Source organism: Oculina patagonica, chromosome 9 (genome assembly GCF_052425735.1).
Source record: "Oculina patagonica isolate OP01 chromosome 9, crgOcupat, whole genome shotgun sequence".
NCBI classification, from domain to species: Eukaryota; Metazoa; Cnidaria; class Anthozoa; order Scleractinia; family Oculinidae; genus Oculina; species Oculina patagonica.
In genome coordinates this window covers 7,951,329-7,969,153 of record NC_135766.1, presented here as the reverse complement: position 1 = coordinate 7,969,153, position 17,825 = coordinate 7,951,329, and the positions used below count along the sequence as shown (strand labels likewise).

Here is a 17,825-nt window from a genome sequence, read left to right as displayed (position 1 = left end):
ATGTTTGTTGCCGCTGAAAAAATTTCTATTTTATTTCTAGCTAGAATTTGATAAAACGTTGTGATCTGCACAGCTGCATTGCACTAAAAATCGTTTCTGAGGGACGGTAGATGGATGGGGGAGGGTAGAGGGCTGGGCTCCCGGCAGGGGCTTATAACTACGCGGGGGGCGGGGAGGAATTTCGTCGTCAGTAAACCTGGAAGTAATTGCGTGACTAGCCGATTAACAGTGAAGGCCTGGGGCGAGACAAGTCGCTGGGCTGTCACGCACGGTTACAGTGAGCGAGCTTGAAGAGCTGTGGAGCTTATATATTTAGAGGACGTTTTAAGAGAAATCTTACAATCATGACGTCCGTGACATTAACTAACCGGTAAGTGTATTCAGCGTAAGAGGAGCTAACGCTATATAAAGTTTGCTTTGATGAAAATTCATTGTTTTTGCTGCAAATAGCTAGAGAACATAACTTTCTTGAAATGTATAAAGACAGCAGCTGAGACAGTGATGAAGACTATCAAAGACGTTCTGTTCAATTTTATGCAAATATTAATTAACACATCAATCCAACTTCAGGTGTTAGTCGTCTTACTATAATTATCAGCAACAAAGCTAAGAATAGCAAGGCATGTACCGGGTTCTATCCTCAATTGTACCAGCATAAATTTGTCACCTTCGTCTCCTTGGGGTCCCCGCTCAGGGGTCGACCCAAAGGTGATTTGCATGGAATCTTCGATCGCCCCAGTGTAGGGAAAATTGCTTCAAGTTCAAAAGATAAGAGAACAGGAATATGTAAGATGGTACTTCGATATAAAACAGAATTTATGAAAAGGAAAATGTATCATAAGATTAGCTAAGATCCCCCACTTACCCGGCCATTTTTATGGCGGGGGGGGGGGGGGGGTAGGGGTCAACCCAAGAGAACAGTCGGATATGACTGTCCTTGAAATTATGCAAAAGCAGAACATAAATGCATTGTATTATTAACTACATTGTATGCGATACTACACAACTGTAACATTATGCCTATATTGTGTGTGCATATTGGCATCAGAGATCTGTTAATAGTGATAGTTGTATTATTTGTTTACTCCTTAGGCTGCATTCATTATGTATCCTACAGGGGGGGGCAGAGGATTTTAGGGGGGGTTCTCAAATTTTTAGAGAAAAAAAGGGGGGATATGAAAATTGTCTACTGGGGGGATGCTTATTTTTTGTAAGATTCTGTCAGGCTTTTGTAATAGTTTTAAAAAAGTGAAAACAGAAATGATAAGTACAGCAGCTTCTTTCAAGGATTGTAAGCAACAAGGGTACCTCTATTATTCGGAGAGACTATAGTAGCTATTTGAAGTTTTTCAAGTAGTGTGCCTGGCCTGTAGATGTAATGTTTCGATACAGCATAGAAAGTAAAACATCTAAAATTTAAACATTTAATGCAACCTCAGTCTAAGCAGTGCAACTTTATTGAATCAATAAATGCAAAAGAAAACAATATAATTCAGTGCACAGTTTTATGAAATTGAACAACAAATGTGCACTTAAATGTTCAATGAAAGGATACGAACAATATGACTGGAAAACTATCGCGTCCACGTTTGAAAATATGAACAAGCTATACGTCGAAGAACTTAGCAAATATTTAGACCGTCATAAACTTTCTCTCCTTGGGAAGAAAAATGATAAGATAAGGAGAATAATGGCACATGTCGCACTTGAGAGGAATGATGCTGAACGGCTGGAAAATTAGGGTGAAGAGGATGGCAACAGCGGAGATGAATCCGTGGATGAGTGTGATAGTGAGAGTGATGATGATGATGAGGTTGTTGCTTTTGTCGACGAGAGTGACAGTGAAACGGAGGTTCCTGTCAATACTCCTGGAAGAACTCGTACACGAGCTGGCAGGCTATCTATACCTAATTTGCGCTACTTAGACTGGCTGGCATAGGTATGACATAAACTGTCAAAACTCTCTCGATGTTGTTATTAAACATGTCTCTTGAAATCTCAAACATGTATACCATATTATAGGAAATTAACGATACATGTTATTAACACGAATTTCAAAAATTCCCGTTAATTTTATTGATGTTAACTTTTTTACTATATAAGGATTTAACCAGAACCTTTCTTGAATTCGCGTTAATTTTATTACGCGTAAATTTTGTTCGCGTTGTTAAAATGCTTCGTTATATTCCTATAATAAGGTAGTGTACTATTATACAGATATTTATTTTGATATTTCTTGTGAGGGAGGAGGGGGGGGGGTATTAATTTTTCGGCTGATTGCATGGGGGGATTTTGAAAATTTTTATGGACCTTGGGGGGGATATAAAAAAACGAGCCGCTGAAAAAAAAATCCTCTGCCCCCCCCTGTAGCATACATAATGAATGCAGCCTTAATTGATTATTTAATACAGGAACAGCACTTTTTGTCCAAGGCTGCAAATACAGCCCACCTCTCATCATTCATGGCCAGCATTAGACCATATAAATATGTGAGAGGTGGTGGATGATCCTTCAAAAAAGATGCATCTTGCAGAATTTTAAATGTGGCTGAATGAATATTTAGGCTAACTTAAACTGGAGACAATGATCCCAGCAGTTTCCGTTCAAAGTATGTGGGGTGGTTGCTTAACTTTGCAGGGCCTGCCCCAGATTTTACAGCTCCCCTTTTGAGGTCAGGACATTTCGTCTCACATTGCATATGTTGACAAGTTTGGCTCCACCAACCTTTCAGGCAACAGTCTGGCCCATATGCATGCTCATCTATTGTTGATGAGCTAAACCAAGATTTCATGGGTCTGTCCATCACCAGTAATGTTTTGCAACACCTCTTGAGGTCTAGATTTCTTTTGCTATAGGCTAAGAAACTTGGGTTCTCATAGCTAGTGAAGATATCAGTCTACCTCTTTTCCAAAACAGTGAATTTACCAATCTGCATCCTCCTATTTGGACACTAAATTGTATGCGTATAATTAAGTAACTGATTGATATTTGGGTTAAAGCAAAGTGGAACATTAAAAGGGGGCTAATTTAATATTCACAAGATCTTGGTATTGCATGGGCAAGACTTCTTCTGTATTAACTTGAGTATTGCATATTATTTCACAGGGAACTTAAGAATAAGGCCACAGGTCTTGACATTCGCGTGCCGCAGTATGAGCATATTTCTGGGTCATTTGGAGGATCAGTTGTGTATCATGTGATTGTGGTCACACAGCTGTTCTACTTCAAAACACCAAGTAAACACAAAGAGTCAGATATTGTACAGTTTATGGTAGGCATTGAGTCTTACTCTGTCACATCATCCAACTATAATATGATTTATTTACAATTATTAATAGAACTTAATAAGCTGAGCATTTTGCTGTTTCTGAGCATATAGATTTTTTTGATAGCTTTCATCACACTGATTACACATCATAAACAAGTTGACAGGCCAAGCATAAACTTCATTAACCATAGATTCAACATCATAATAATACAGGTCCAATCATTATTGTTTTCTGACTTCAGCACAGGCGGCCCAGAGGTTGTTTTCGATGAATGTGACATATTGTCAAATATTTTGGAACGTGGGGGGCTAAGACTGTCCCAAAAATAGTTGGCATGTTTTCATACCGTAAATGATCTAATAAACGCCCTCTCTCAAATAAACGCCTTGTATCTAATAAACGTCTCTCCTGAAATGGAAAGTTTTTTTATTAGGTGCCCCTCTCTAATAAATGCCCTGTCTCTAATAGACGCCCCTCCAAGAATCATCTCAAAAACCAAGGAAATGCTCCGTAGAATAAAATCACGCAATATACCGGTAGTTAGATTTTTGCTTGAGTGGGTCATCGAAGAGGCCAACATGGTTGACCCTCATGACGATAAAAACCTCAATATCAAACTATGAACAACATCTCTTAAGGTTTTGCATCAGCGCAGATTAGATTAGTCTCCTACTCACCAACTCTGTTATGTATCTTACTCCACTAGAAAACTACCCATCCTATATTTGTTTTGTTGACGTTCTTATTGTTAAATTGAAATAAACGCCTCTCTCTCATAAACCCCTCATATCTATCTAACACCTCCCCTAGGACCCCAAAAATTTAATAGACGGCCCCGGCGTTTAAGATCATTTACGGTATTTGGAGCAACTTTTTTCCGTTCTATCAACCTGTTGTTTTTTGAGCATTTTCTAGACCGAAGATTCTCCGATTGTTGTTCGAAGGCCATACGAACGTATCATTTTCGAACTTTTCCGGAAATTACGAAGACTTCCAAGGAAGTTTTGAAGATGTTTGAACTCACTCACGAGATGGAATATCTTGACAAACCAATTTTATGCTGTGTTTGCGATATTTTCGGCACCAAAAGCGTGCCCGAAATTTTTGCTGGGAGGCAACAGCCCCACCCAACGACCGACCCCCCCCCCCCCGCCCCGCCCCTTTTCCCCTGCCTATGGTGGCTTAAAACCCACCGTAGGAACACAGAGAAGTCAAAATAATGCAAGAAAAACAAGAGGTACTTAAGCCATTTTTATTTCAGTTCCGTTACAAATGTAGTATTTAGAGCAATTTTCGAAGCTTTCTTATACATTATCTCAAACGGCTGAACCAGAGTTATGCAATCGGCCACATTATATGTCACATTGATCACATTCAACGCCTGGGCTGCCTGTGACTTCAGGATTCTGCTTTACAGAAAAAGTTATCATTAAATGCTTGCTGTGGTTGGCTCAGTGTCCTCATTTTGCAGAGGCTGTGCACACATTGTTATGATAATTTATAGTCATTGAATTGTATTGGGTTTATTTTGTAATTATAGAAGTTAGAAATGGCTGCTTTTTGGTTATATTAGCCTGATGCAACCATGAGAGAAAGTTTGGGAAAGCTTAATTTATTGGATTTTGTAAACATGCATGCCATTTCAATAGATTCCATAATTCCCACAGATTTAACATCACCGATTCCACATCATAGATCCTGCATCATGGATTCTGCATCACACATGTACAACAAACATGTACATGTACATCATGATAAAATGTTTGCTTCATAAATTTTGTCTTTCTATTACAACCTCAATAGATTCCACAGAAATATGAGGCATTTGAAGAGTTATGTCTCAAACTGTCGCAGAAGTTTCCCAGTGTTGTGTTTGATACACCCCCGAAGAAGCCATTTTTAATCAATGATGCTGTGAACAGTGAACGCCGCCAGTACATGGAGGACGTGCTTCAAAAAATAGCCAGGACTCCTAAACTGGCCTGCAGCTCAATTGTTCTTGAGTTTCTTGGTGCAAAAAGAGGACATAAGGAAATCAACCGTCTTGAGGAAACCCAGTCAAATAAGGTATGCTGCTATGCCAGTGACTAAAGAAACTGAAATAATTTGAAGATTGAACCAAGTACAGGGCAATCAACATACTTACATGTGTTTATGGGAGCCTGATTCAGAGCAGTGACTTGAGGAATTTGCCATTGCCAGGTTGTTTAACAGCAATTAAGCTAAACTTGGACTAAAAGGTGCACGGTGGGGGGGGGGGGGGGTGGGGGGTGTACCCTGTTATGGATTATACAGCTCTACTTAAACGGAAACAAAACAATAAGTGGTTAGGCTAGACAGTCCAGGATTTAATTGAGCAACATTTCCCGAATGTCTCTTCAGCATGCCTTCTGATCCCTTAAACTGTGGGTAATTAAACAGATCCGCAGCCACCCTGCAGCTGGAATTAACAGCTCTTTATTACGTTACATGTATGCAGGAAGAAGACTCTACAGAAAAGCCAAGTGCTCAACAGGAAACAGCAGAAGATGTGGACTTGTTTGCAAGCACTGAAGAAAACGATGGTGGCCAGGACGAAGGCAATGAAGATGAAGAAGATTTGCTAGCTGCCATGAAGTCCTCTTCTGCATCATTACCCGCATCACAAGTTAAAGGTTTCTCAATCTTTAGGACTGATGATAAAGAGAATGATGATGAAGACATTGACAATCTCTTTATACCTGCTGGTGCTGACGAAAGAAAGAAAATTGACATTGATGTAGAAGACAATTCAAAGCTACTCGAGTAAGTGTTTACGTTGTTTCTTTCTTTTGGCAACTGGGACTGAGTTATTGATGTTGAATAAACTTATAATATGCTAGGGCACCCTTTCGCTCCTAGCCTCAAGATCAGTAAATTGTTTTTTTTGGATGGATTATTTTTATACAGTCAACCTTCTCATAACGGACACCTCCAGAAGAGGGATACCTCTATAAGAGGAACACCTCTTTAATACGGACACCTCTGAAAGACAGACACCTGGTGTTGGTCCCGTCCCTGCCGTTTTACAGTCATTTTTTTAGAATTTTCTGTAACTATAAACGTCACTCTCTTTTAGACGGACAGTTGGAGCCGATCCCAACGGTGTCCGTTTTAGAGAGAGTTCAATGTATCTGCTCCCCCATTTTGCAGTAAATTTCTCCTCCCCTCTGTTTGAACCTCAGCTGTCGTCCTCGAAACTTGAATCAATTTTTAACCTTTTTTGTTGCATTGTAACAGAATTGAAGATGATTTAGACAAACTTCTGACTGTCAAAGCCAAGCCTCAGAAGCCGCCTAAACCATCGAAGCCTGTCGCAAAGCCTCGCCTCAAACCCAAGCCTGATCTTAAGCCAAAGCCAACTCCTAAGCCCAGGTTTGTAGAGGCAGCTGCCGGGGAAGATGAACTGTTTGGAGGAGCTCCTGATTCTACAAAGGACAAAAAGGAAAAGCCGCCAGTGAAAGAGAGAAAAGCCGATCAAGACTTGTTCGATCAAGCGAGAACATCTTCGTTTAGGTTTGTTTCCTTTATTGCACTTTATTTTGATTAACAAGAAAATAATTTAGTAAAAGTAGATAGTAAATTCAGTAGAACTTTCCTGTAGAACACCCCTTGAAAAACCGTCCTCGATCACTAAGGGCTTATGGTTCAATAAATTTTCTATTATTTTGTTTCAACCTTCTGTAAACGACGACAGGTGGGCGGAAGGTTTGAGAAACGAGCAGCTATGTGTTTTAGTTGACCCCTATAATTCCAAAGGCTATATGTTACTATGTCGTGATGTGACTATTTAACTCTTTTCTATATTTATCCTTTTAAGCCCTGTATATATTGATATTTGAAGCGCGCCCCTGAAAGTTGCGATCTTCCGAAAATAGCGATAGGTAAACCATGCTAAATCCGAACTAAGTAACCAGTGTGATTCCAAGCCCGGCGTAAGTGGTGAGCTGCCAAGAACAAGACCTGTTAGTGGGTAGATCTCCTGTCCAGTGCCTTTATGTCTCGGCCACGTTACCTCCATTTATAACATGTAAAAGCGACTTATGAAACACCTTATGATAGGGAGCGTTAATTTCCTTGACATAATTTAGGTGGAGCGGTCGTTAATTTCCAAGACCGTAATTTCATTCCAAATACTGAATAATTGTACCACTTTATTTCCAATTTCCTCGGATATAGCTAATTACCAGCTACTCTGTAATCCGAGAAAAAAAAGTAATGTATGTATGTATGTTGGATACTGTCCGAACACATACAACTAGAAAACAATATCCTTCTCTTTTCTGTACACCATTTTTCAGTCTTAAGTTTCAGGGTCGGTCAGGGGTTTTAGGTATACGGTATACAGGGGCATTTTAAACTGGGTATACTGTATTTTTACCTCAAATTGGGCCTTTTTGGGTATAAAGTATACTGTGGTATTCCAAATGTTGGTATTTTGCAGATTTTAGGAAATTTTGGGTATCCGGGTACATGCTTTTCAGGTATACTGGTATACCGCTAACCCCCCTGGCCGACCCTGATGCCATCTGCAATATTTCCAGCTTATTCTTGCTTTCAGAATGGCGGTACAGCAGCCAAAATATCTTTAGAGACATCACAAATCGCATTAGTTTTCTTCATTTTGAAAAATTGCTCCGTCCCTCGCGTTAATTTCCTTTATTTAAAACAAATTTCCCCTCCAATTTGCGTAAATTTAAAAGCTGCCCTGGGTACCAGGGTTTTTTTATTCTCGTTTATTCTTTTCTAAGGTCGTATGTTAGATATTTTATGAGCATACTGCTTGCGAGAGACGTTTCTCTACAGGCTAGAAGTACTAACTTTATACTTGTTCAATACCACCGTAGAACGTCATCCCACGAGGAGGAAACACTGGACGACATATTCAAGACGCCGTCACGACCAGCATTTACAACGACAGAGGATGATGATGACTTGTTTAAACAGACATCAGCAGTGCCAGAGCACAGCATTCAGGATATGAGCGCCGATGACATATCAAGCTATATCCAGCAAAACACCCCCGACTCAGATGCCAAGCTAGATTTATTTTAGAAATTTGCATTTAAGAGACTATTTTAAAGATAATTTTATACTTAAAATACTTACAATTACTATGTACTCAGATGAAATGACATCTAAGCGCTTCAATGCCTCCACGTTGAAAAGCCACCATCTTAAAATTGAATGCACATTGAGCGTTCCATAACACTCTCTAGCGAAGATATAGAGTTAAAAGGCTACAAAAACGGCGTTTAGTGAACTCTCTTAAACGCGGACATGTTGCTTCTTCTTATAACCTGAATAAATGCGCGTGTCATTTTGCAAGATCAAAATAAATTTTCTAGGCAATAACAATTACTCGTAAAGAAGCACATATAGATCATACAGGATTGGAAAGATTTAAATGGGTTGCAAAGCAAGGTCTTATTACAGATGAGAATTCTCTTTCAAGAGCAGTCTGAGCCAGCCTGACAGCTTTTTAAAGGCATTACGAATACTTTGTGGTTCGGAGACTGCATTCTTTCAATTTTAATTAAGATAAAAAAATAGACTTGATTTTTCCCCTACAGATTAGATTGCACTAAAATATTTAATGACTTTTAGATATAAGTAAAGAAAAGTTTTATAATTAGAGCGTAATAGACAATATGCATGGCAGTGGTAAAATATATCTTAAGAAAAAGTAAAACAAAATGTTACTTAATAAAAAACGGATTTGTACATTCTGTGCTTACTAATTGCCATACATTTCTCTTGATTTTGATACAAAGAATCTTCCACATCAAGATGACTTCCCCTGGATAAGATGGATACGGGAACCAAACTAACCCTAGTCACTGCGAAACCACCAACTTTATCCCAGTCGCGACCAAACATACCGGTTTTCACACCTGATCAGTCTAGACCAGCCAACACTGCACTGGGAGGCTAGTGGCCCATAAGACCGCAGCTTATGCCGGATTACCCGACAGCATTGGGGTATTTGTACCCCGGCCACGACTCGAACTTGGCCTGCTCGATCCGGACCCCAGCGTTTGCTATGGATCATTTATCCACCTACGAGAGTGAAGTGTCTTGCCCATCTCAACCCTAAAGTATGACCAACGTCCCTAATACACAAAACTCCACTAAAGAAAGAATGAACTCTTCTACTCAGAGCGAGAAAACCCAGCCCGAAGTACGATTAGACCTGGGGCAGAGTCTCACACCGTCTGAGTACGCAATCCTAATCAAGTCAGCGGTAACATAAGGGACGCGTAGATACTTATATCCTGACTTATATGAAGTACCTACCAAGGGACGCCATCATGCCGGACAGATCAAGAGAGAGATCAAGAGAAAGAACCGACAGAAAAAAGATTTCTTCTGCGGTTGTGGTATCCAAATCTTTCCAGAAAGCTCAGGATAAACGGTAAGTAAAAAACTTGACCGAGTTTTAGAGACGTAGGAGCAATACTTAGTCAATAATTCGTGTTGTTTGTAAGCCCACATGTGCATACAGCTGACGGCGTTGTTGTGTGGTATTGAAGCACCTGTGTTATATTTACCATTTATACCATTTCTCTTTTGGGAAAGATCGGGAGAAGAAACGGCTGAAATCAAGTTGAACGCTCTTTGTGTGCGTGACCGTCAAAGTTGTCCTTTTTCCTGACTTGTACTAACTTCTATTGATGTCAAGACTCAGCAAGACTCAAGAGGTCTTGGCTGTTGGTCTTGTTAAACAGCAGTCTACCACTGTTCTGATTTCTAGCTACAGATAGTCTAGAGCTTACGGTGACTCGTGGTCAAACTCTGTGCAAAGATTGTAATAGGCTTCTGTCAAAATACCTTTATGGCTAAACACAGTTTTTGATATCTATGCCATATTTGCAATTTCTCCAACCTACAGCTGTATTGATCTCTGAGTACTCAAAATTGGCAAGACATCAGTTAAAAGGATAGACTTCTGTAATCAGAAAGCTAAGTCGACAAGTGTGTTATTGTCATGGTAATTTGACTGGATGTAAACATGGCTTTAAATTTGGGTTTAGTACATTTGCAGGAAACTTTGTCATTAGATGTTCTCCATCATTTGCCTTGAAGAAAATTTCAACAATGCTCACACATCAACACTATTCTAATAATATTTTAACAGAGGGAGTTTTAGTTATCCTTTGTTGAAGGATAACTTGATTATTTACAATTTCCTCTGTTAAATGTCAAATGTTTTGCAAAAATCGCTTTGTTTCCTGAAGTATCTTCCTATCAAATTTTGGTTTGATAGTGTTTTTTAAGAAATAATGTTCATTAATTTTTTGAGAGACACTAAAGCATCCAATCTCAATTTTTTGACCAACTACCTACATGTATGCACTGCATTAAACTGTTTTCTTATGGTGATGACAAAAAACATGCAAAAAAACATGCTGGACTCTTTGCATCTTGACTTTTTCTGAAGACAAAAATCCTTTTTAACACAGTGGCCTTTTAAGAAGTAAAATACAACATACACTGTACATGTATAGAACAAAATAAATTATCAGTTTATTGGGCTCGGGAAAACCCCGTCCGGTCGTCCAGGACAAGTAGATTTACCTGTTGGGCAAGTGACTTTTCGTGCTTTCTTGCCCAACGAACAAGGACCCTGACAAACCATCAATTAACTTTATTTCTAAAACAACATTTTTGAAACAAACAAGCAAATTTAAGGCTTATTTTGCATGGGTAATCAAAGGTTATAAATGAACTTTTGAACTAAATCAAGTAAGCTTAAATAAACACACAGGCTACTATAAACAAGGCTTAAATTTACCATTCGCAAGCTTGTAAGACCTCTTTTTGTTCTAATTTTCCATAGAATCAGCCACCCAAAAAAGTAGGGCAAAACAATAATTTCACCGGTCTTTTCTACTGTCCTTTCAAGACATATAGGCTACAAAAACTCCGATGTTTTGCATATGTTTGAAAATAATTATTGCCCTATAATCACCCTGCGAGCAGAGCCCCTTCTTTTTCCACTGATATACTTGAGAAGAAAGGGGCTCTGCAAGAATCGTGTAAAATCTTTGTTGAGCATGCGCGAGGTTTACGCGATGCTTGCGACGATGCTTGCGCGTTTAGCTTAACTTAATCCTAGTATGCGCGCGCGGAATGGCGTGTCGGATCGTACACGACAGTGTGAACAAAGTGTTTGTTTTACAACTTCTTTTCTTCAAAAAGCGTCTGAGTTACCTCAGTAAAAACATGTCAAGCACCGCTTAAGGTTGTATTAGTGACTTTATGGTAGAGATCTATGTGCAATTTAAACCGTGAAATTTCTTCTTGGTTTGCGAAAAACACAAGATCTTAAATGATCCATAAGCTGCACGCGCGCACAAACGGTAGCAGATGGCGAGAGCAATCGTCAGCTCTAGTGCTTTCGAGAGCGTACTGTGGGCTCCGTCTTGGCCATCAGTTTTTCCAAAAATTAATGCCCGCGCGGCAAAAACCGGTTTAATCTGGACTGACCAGCCCAAACTTTGGGGCTGGGGCGACTTCAAAGAAATGACACGATTCACGCAGAGCCTCTTTCTACTTCCCAAATCTCAACCGTAGGGAAGTTAAAAGAGGCTCTGCTCGCAGGGTGCCCTATAATGCATTGCAAACCCAAAAACTGTTGAATTGAATGTCAGGTATCCAACATGGATTGTGTCTCTGGTAAGATTCCACCTGACAAGTCTGTGAATATGTTAGAAGCCAAGAACACTTAACAGTACATGGTAGGTAGAGCAGAAAGCAGAAAGCAAAACTGAAGGCCCAACCCAGTGTATTGGTGGGTTGGGGGGGGGGGGGGTCCAAGAATTAATAATAAGTTTGAGAACCTGGGCAAGGGGGGAAAGTACCGGGGCAAGCAAAATTTGAGAGTTACTTGCCCCATGGGCAAACTGGAATTCACGTTTTTTTTTAGCCCTGTGGCGCCATGTTTGTTTTTCATAATCCTTGTCAATGTGCATGCGCTGCCTCGCATAACCCATGAAGACTGCAGAGCACACACAGTTCAGCCACCTCAATGGTATCCAGTCATCTCACTGCCAGGGAGTCGTGCCTACTCTGATACTTCCTTAAGGTTGTAATTTAATAGAAAGTCGAGTATCACCTGGAGACCTCTCTTTGCAATGAGTATCAGTGTTTAACATCACATGTTATACATGTAAATGAAAAATTAACTTCATTTACTTTCAACGACACAGGGATCCTTCTAAAGAGAGAAGAGAAAGGCGCTATAGGCAAAGATCCCCTGATGACGTCCGTGAATCTGACAGAGCTGTGCAAAAATTGCACATGGACCGTGATGAGAATAGTAGGGAACGTAGAAGACAGAGATTAAGTGAAAGGCTTGGACAACGAACCAGACAAAGTGATGCACATGAGGAAAGTGAAGATAAAGAAGAAAATACCAGCGGAAGATGGAAGGAAAGAAATCAGCGATATTGTAAGAAGACCAATAATAATTTTTTATTCCAAAAATGTTATTGACAGTTCAATAACTCATTAATAGTTCATTAAGAAAATACAAAGGAAATTAATGTTTTATGAGTGTCTTTAAATCAAATTAAGAAAGGACTAAATTTTATGTCCAATTTTCTTGGCCAAAATAACCCAAAATCTAAATATCATTGCAAGAATGGAAAGATCTACATCAGAGGTTTTTGAAGCCATTCAATAAACTCGCAGTTTGTGCTTTACCAAGTCTAAAACATTTGGCTGCGGCTCGAGTTTTAAACTTGATAAAGCACTCCTGACCTTTTATTAAACATTACCTGTACATTTTTTTTTACAAATGAATCCACACACACACATGTTTGTGGGGGTTATTATACACCTGTACATGTACCAGTTGTAGGACAGTTTTTTGTGTCTGGTGTTCGTATTTTACATCTTTATAATAAGACTACAACTTACTAATTGCAGCTCAACGAGGTAGAGGTGCCTCTCTCACCAACCAACAGAGACGTACCGTGTTTGATCGCCTGGACCCAGGCCCACCCAGAGATAGAGGATTTGTTAGAAATCCACAAGGTAGAGGGGGGCCTAGGGACCAGAGAACAGTTGAAGTTGAAGTTGAAGTTAATCCACAAGATGTGCCTCGAGGAAAACGTTACTTCATGGTATGTGGACTGGAGTATTAACAGTAATTTATGCTACATAAATCCATTCTGTAACTGTAAAGCTGTGCTTCATACTGTGTGTGCTTTACAGGTCTTTACAGTCACAATATATACATATAATATTCTAACTTGTAGCAATACTCTTTTGGCAAAGCTGTTGTGGAGGCGCGGTGGCCTAATGGTTAGAGCGTCGGACTCCGGATCGAGCGGTCCGTTCGAGCCCCAGCCGGGGTCACTTGTGTTGTGTACTTGGGCAAGACACACCCAGGTGTATAAATGGGTACCCGCGACATAATGCTGGGGGGGGGGGGAGAACCCTGCAATGGACATCATCCCATTCAGGGGGGTAGAAATTTCCTAGCCGCTAATGCTCGGAAACCGGGATAAGCTCCAGCAGTGTGGGCTGCTTGGCTCGTGGCTTCTCCTTTATAGCTGTCGTCACAAAGTGGCTGTAGAGCTGGCTTCATATTGTCCTTTACAGTCACATATAATAATATTATTCTAACTTGTAGTAATGCTCTCTTGGCATAGCTGTCCTCACAAAGTGGCTTCATACCCAACATCCTTTCTCAACTTAAAGTGAAACAAGTACTTCATGACCTATTACAATACTGTATACATGTATACTTTGGTTAAACCACCATAATCCTGGTGGTTGCTGTAAGAAAAAATGTTGATTTCAAAAGCATTTACTTAACCATGTTGGTAGTTATGAGTTAATTTCAGTGCGGACTGTAATTTGAAGATACATGTAGTTCGGCCTGTAAAGATTTCTAAACTTAAAAAGTGCATTGTTAGCAAGAAAATGAATTTTACTAGTTATCTACTTTAAATCTACAGCTTTCAATTAACCTAGGTAAACAGTATGCAGAATCAATTTGAAAAGCTGGTAAAAATGACAGACTAGTATATAGATCTAATGAATAAAACCTCTGTTTCTGCATATTATATGTCTACATACTCTGATAAACATGATAGCATGTAATTTTGCTTCGGCGATATAAACTGTGAGTGGTCCTTCTTTGTTCGGTGGTGTAATGAGCGTGAAGCAAATTTGAGCGCATGTGGAAATGCCATGGGAAATCTGGGAGTGATACGTTAAAGACAAAGATGTGCTTGATTCTACTCCTGACATTGCATAGGAATAACCTGCACTGTAAGTCCATCTCAAGAGCTAAATGAAGTGCTATGATCTTAATCAGGTTATAAAGAAATAGAAACAGGGAGTGTATTTATGCAACATTTTATTTGCATGCATACAAAAATTGGGACATGTTATGCTTACTGCTAACTTTTATTGCATGCCTATTCACCATTCTCTGATAAAGAATGTTTTTTTTTCTGTGTAAAGAATCTCAGAGAGAATCTCAGTTTTTTTATAAATTGATACACTATACATGTAATATTCATTTCAGTCACAATTTACTCATTTGAACAAATTTCTTAGCATGATGACCGGGAGCTACCTCGACGTCAGAAGTCTGACAGAACAAGAGCTCGTTCAAGAAGTCCATTGTGGGTCCATGACAGGTTTGGTGAGCATGATGAAGATGAGGATATGGTGAGAAATATGCCCTGATTGCTGTGCTAATTATACTTATTCATAATAATCACCCCGACTTTAACCCACTGACTCCTAAACCACCCAAAACCGACCTTGACGGACCGTGGTCCTTATACCACTAGAGATGTCACCAGGTTTTCCACCAAAGAATGTTTTTGATTCCCAGTTAATGGAGTAGCAAATGTCTTAGCAAAGCGTGCTGAAACGAACATGAAATGAACGAGAGATAAACACAATATTAAATCCTACGAAGTTGTCCTCTTGAAATTAAAGAAAAACTTAGCATTTACCTAAGATTGTTCACTTTCTTGACGTTTTGGTGAACACTTTTACAACGCCACCAAAGGATTTTCCCATGTAGCTGTAGTTGTTCAACTAATAATTATTTGATTAGTTTAACAATTAGACTGCGAGCCTAAGTTTTCTTTGAGCGAAATAGTCAATGAAGCATTGCCGAGTTGACAATTTTCGTATAAAAAACGAGGGCAAGTAGTTTAATTGTTTGAGAAGACACTCAAAAGGATGGCCGTCCAAAACCTGCAGTTGTATATTTTGTACATACCTTATTTTTAAGTAAAAAAATCAAGAACAATTTTCCCTTCTAAGAGCGGTGCGCAAACAATCCTGTTACAGCAAATAGAAAAGAATGGGAGAATTTGAACTAGATATTCTGCCATTACTGTTACATTACTACCAGTGAAGTACTTACACATAGCATTTTTCATTTGCATTAACGTTGTTATCCATCACATTTTTTTTAATATTTAGGAAGAGCAAGCTGCTCAAGATGATAGCGAGACAACAAAAGAACAAGACAGTGGATTAAATCAAGATCGTCAAAGGGACAGAGACAGACGCAGCAGACAAAATCTGCGTCGCAACTAGTCTTGTAAAATGTCACTGTTTTTTTTACATATTCTGTACATACAACGTCTTGTAAACAGGTACAGTGTAGTCACTGATTTTTATCAGGTTCAGGATTTTATCTGGCCCACGCATGTCGCGTCTTCTTGTGCGAAGAGGTTTTCTGCGCGTTCGGGAGTTTCGCCACTCGACGGTTCCCCAGAAAAATAAGGGAAAACTCTTATTATGTAGGTTCTTCTACTTGGTGTATATTCAGTACTTGCTTTTAAATTTTGCATCACCCATCAAAATATAAATGAGACTTTTTTTTAGCCGAAAGGTCTTAGTTTACCAGTGCGTACATTCTTTTAAAATAATAGACTTGCAAAAGTACTGCGAGTGCAATTTGCACTTCTTGATAAATTTGCGAGACATTGCTGATTCATTTCAAGTTTCAAAAGAAACAAATGTGGTTATTTATAATAATGCACATGCATGCAAGAAATGCGCAAGAATAGCTGTAAGAAGGAATTCCCGAGTTTCTGACAGAGGAGAATTTTTATTGTTTCTTGAACAGGACTTGTCTGTAGTTCGTACATCGTACAGTGTGTTCATCCGGGTGGGAGTAGCTTCTAAAAAGAATCTGTTTTTCATGGTGACTGACGTTTCGACAACCTGGGCGGAAGTCATTCTTCGAGTCAAGTTAAGAGATGTTTCAGACGAAGACTTATACCATCATCGTCTGACAACAACTTTTCACTTGACACTGAAGGTGACTTCTCCACGTGTTGTCGAAACGTCAGTCACCAGTTCTTTTCAGAGCTACTCTCACCTGGACGATCACAATATACGAACTACTGATACTCCTGAGTTCAAACCATTACTGAAGAACTTGTCTTATTATGACAAGCAAATTAATACAAAATGTACTTTCAACTAGGAAATAAAACGCTACGTGTATAACTGCCCGATATACATGGAATGGATTTCACGAATTTTATCTTATCAACAAACTGTCTCGTAAAATAATGGTCCGCTCGAAGTTTTAAGTACAGGTGTAAGTAAATTTATTCCCATATTTTTGTCAACTTTTTGTCAAGGTTAATACAGAGATAGGCTTCAGCGATGGATTAAAATGGTCGTTACTTGACTCTACTAACGTCCTTCCAGTTTGTATGTGCTGATGTCCAGTAGTCACTGTTAAGATTAAAATCTTAACACTTGCCTTAATTTGTAATATTGTATTCATTTTTATGAATAAAAAAAGCTTAAAAGCTTTTATCGAAACCTTTTTGTCCATTAAAGATATTTTTTTTCTTTTATTTTGGCAACAAACGCTTTACAATTGTACATTGCCTTCTTTCTTGTGTTTCGTTAACAACGCACGTCACGGCATGTCCTATATACTTGGGCTCTTTGTCAGGCTCCAATCAAGGAATTGTACTGGGTCCTTACTGGACATTTAGTCACTGTTTTCTTTTCTCTTTGGTGCATGCTTGAGTTTTGTTGTGCTTTTTGCAATCTTTCAACACGTTACAGCAAGGAAAAAAAAAAAAGGGACGAAAAGGTTGCATCGAAATGTTTTCACAGAAACACCTCTCCAGTGTTGCTGTATATGTGATAATTTAATTCCATAAATCACGACCAACATTACACGAGTACACTGTAATGTCCTCTAAAATAAAGTGGTTTGGAGGGGGTTGGAGTGTAAAAACGGACGAGAGAAAATAAACACAAGTGCTCAAAATGATTACATTGGATAAGAAAATCGGCACACAACATAGCGGAAAAGGACGGGCCTTTATTTATGTTCCACAAAACGCCATTGCACACAGACTAAAAACATTACAAATAATGACTGCCTTTGTTAAAAAGTAGTTTCTTATTCAATTTTTAGATCAGTGATAATCGTCTGAAACAAATGGCAAAATCAAATAACTAAAGACACTAAAATGGTCTTTTAATCATTCAACACCTATAACTGTAGAATTTCAAAGGTAA

At 39.1% G+C, this 17,825-nt stretch overlaps 2 protein-coding genes across 2 annotated transcripts; both read left to right on the top strand.

The window, feature by feature from the left end:
• Nucleotides 1-245: 245 nt before the first annotated feature.
• LOC144665722 (uncharacterized) lies at nt 246-9,065 on the top strand. The gene is made up of 6 exons (XM_078527015.1): nt 246-370; nt 3,106-3,271; nt 5,073-5,336; nt 5,749-6,053; nt 6,528-6,803; nt 8,135-9,065. Exons 1-6 carry the CDS (start codon nt 345-347, stop codon nt 8,340-8,342), a joined length of 1,245 nt encoding a protein of 414 aa, XP_078383141.1. The 5' UTR covers nt 246-344; the 3' UTR covers nt 8,343-9,065.
• Nucleotides 9,066-9,591: 526 nt separating this feature from the next.
• On the top strand, nt 9,592-17,111 carry LOC144665780 (uncharacterized). The gene is made up of 5 exons (XM_078527073.1): nt 9,592-9,702; nt 12,500-12,741; nt 13,221-13,417; nt 14,865-14,978; nt 15,750-17,111. Exons 1-5 carry the CDS (start codon nt 9,599-9,601, stop codon nt 15,864-15,866), a joined length of 774 nt encoding a protein of 257 aa, XP_078383199.1. The 5' UTR covers nt 9,592-9,598; the 3' UTR covers nt 15,867-17,111.
• Nucleotides 17,112-17,825: the final 714 nt, after the last annotated feature.

Excerpts from the sequence above, each read along its gene's own strand:
- LOC144665722 (XM_078527015.1), top strand. The coding sequence starts at position 345 with ATGACGTCCGTGACATTAACTAACCG. Across the intron at positions 371-3,105 it reads TCCGTGACATTAACTAACCG|GGAACTTAAGAATAAGGCCA; the intron begins GTAAGTGTATTC and ends ATTATTTCACAG. Across the intron at positions 3,272-5,072 it reads CAGATATTGTACAGTTTATG|ATTCCACAGAAATATGAGGC; the intron begins GTAGGCATTGAG and ends CAACCTCAATAG.
- LOC144665780 (XM_078527073.1), top strand. The coding sequence starts at position 9,599 with ATGCCGGACAGATCAAGAGAGAGATCAAGAGAAAGAACCGACAGAAAA. Across the intron at positions 12,742-13,220 it reads GGAAAGAAATCAGCGATATT|CTCAACGAGGTAGAGGTGCC; the intron begins GTAAGAAGACCA and ends TACTAATTGCAG. Across the intron at positions 13,418-14,864 it reads GAGGAAAACGTTACTTCATG|CATGATGACCGGGAGCTACC; the intron begins GTATGTGGACTG and ends CAAATTTCTTAG.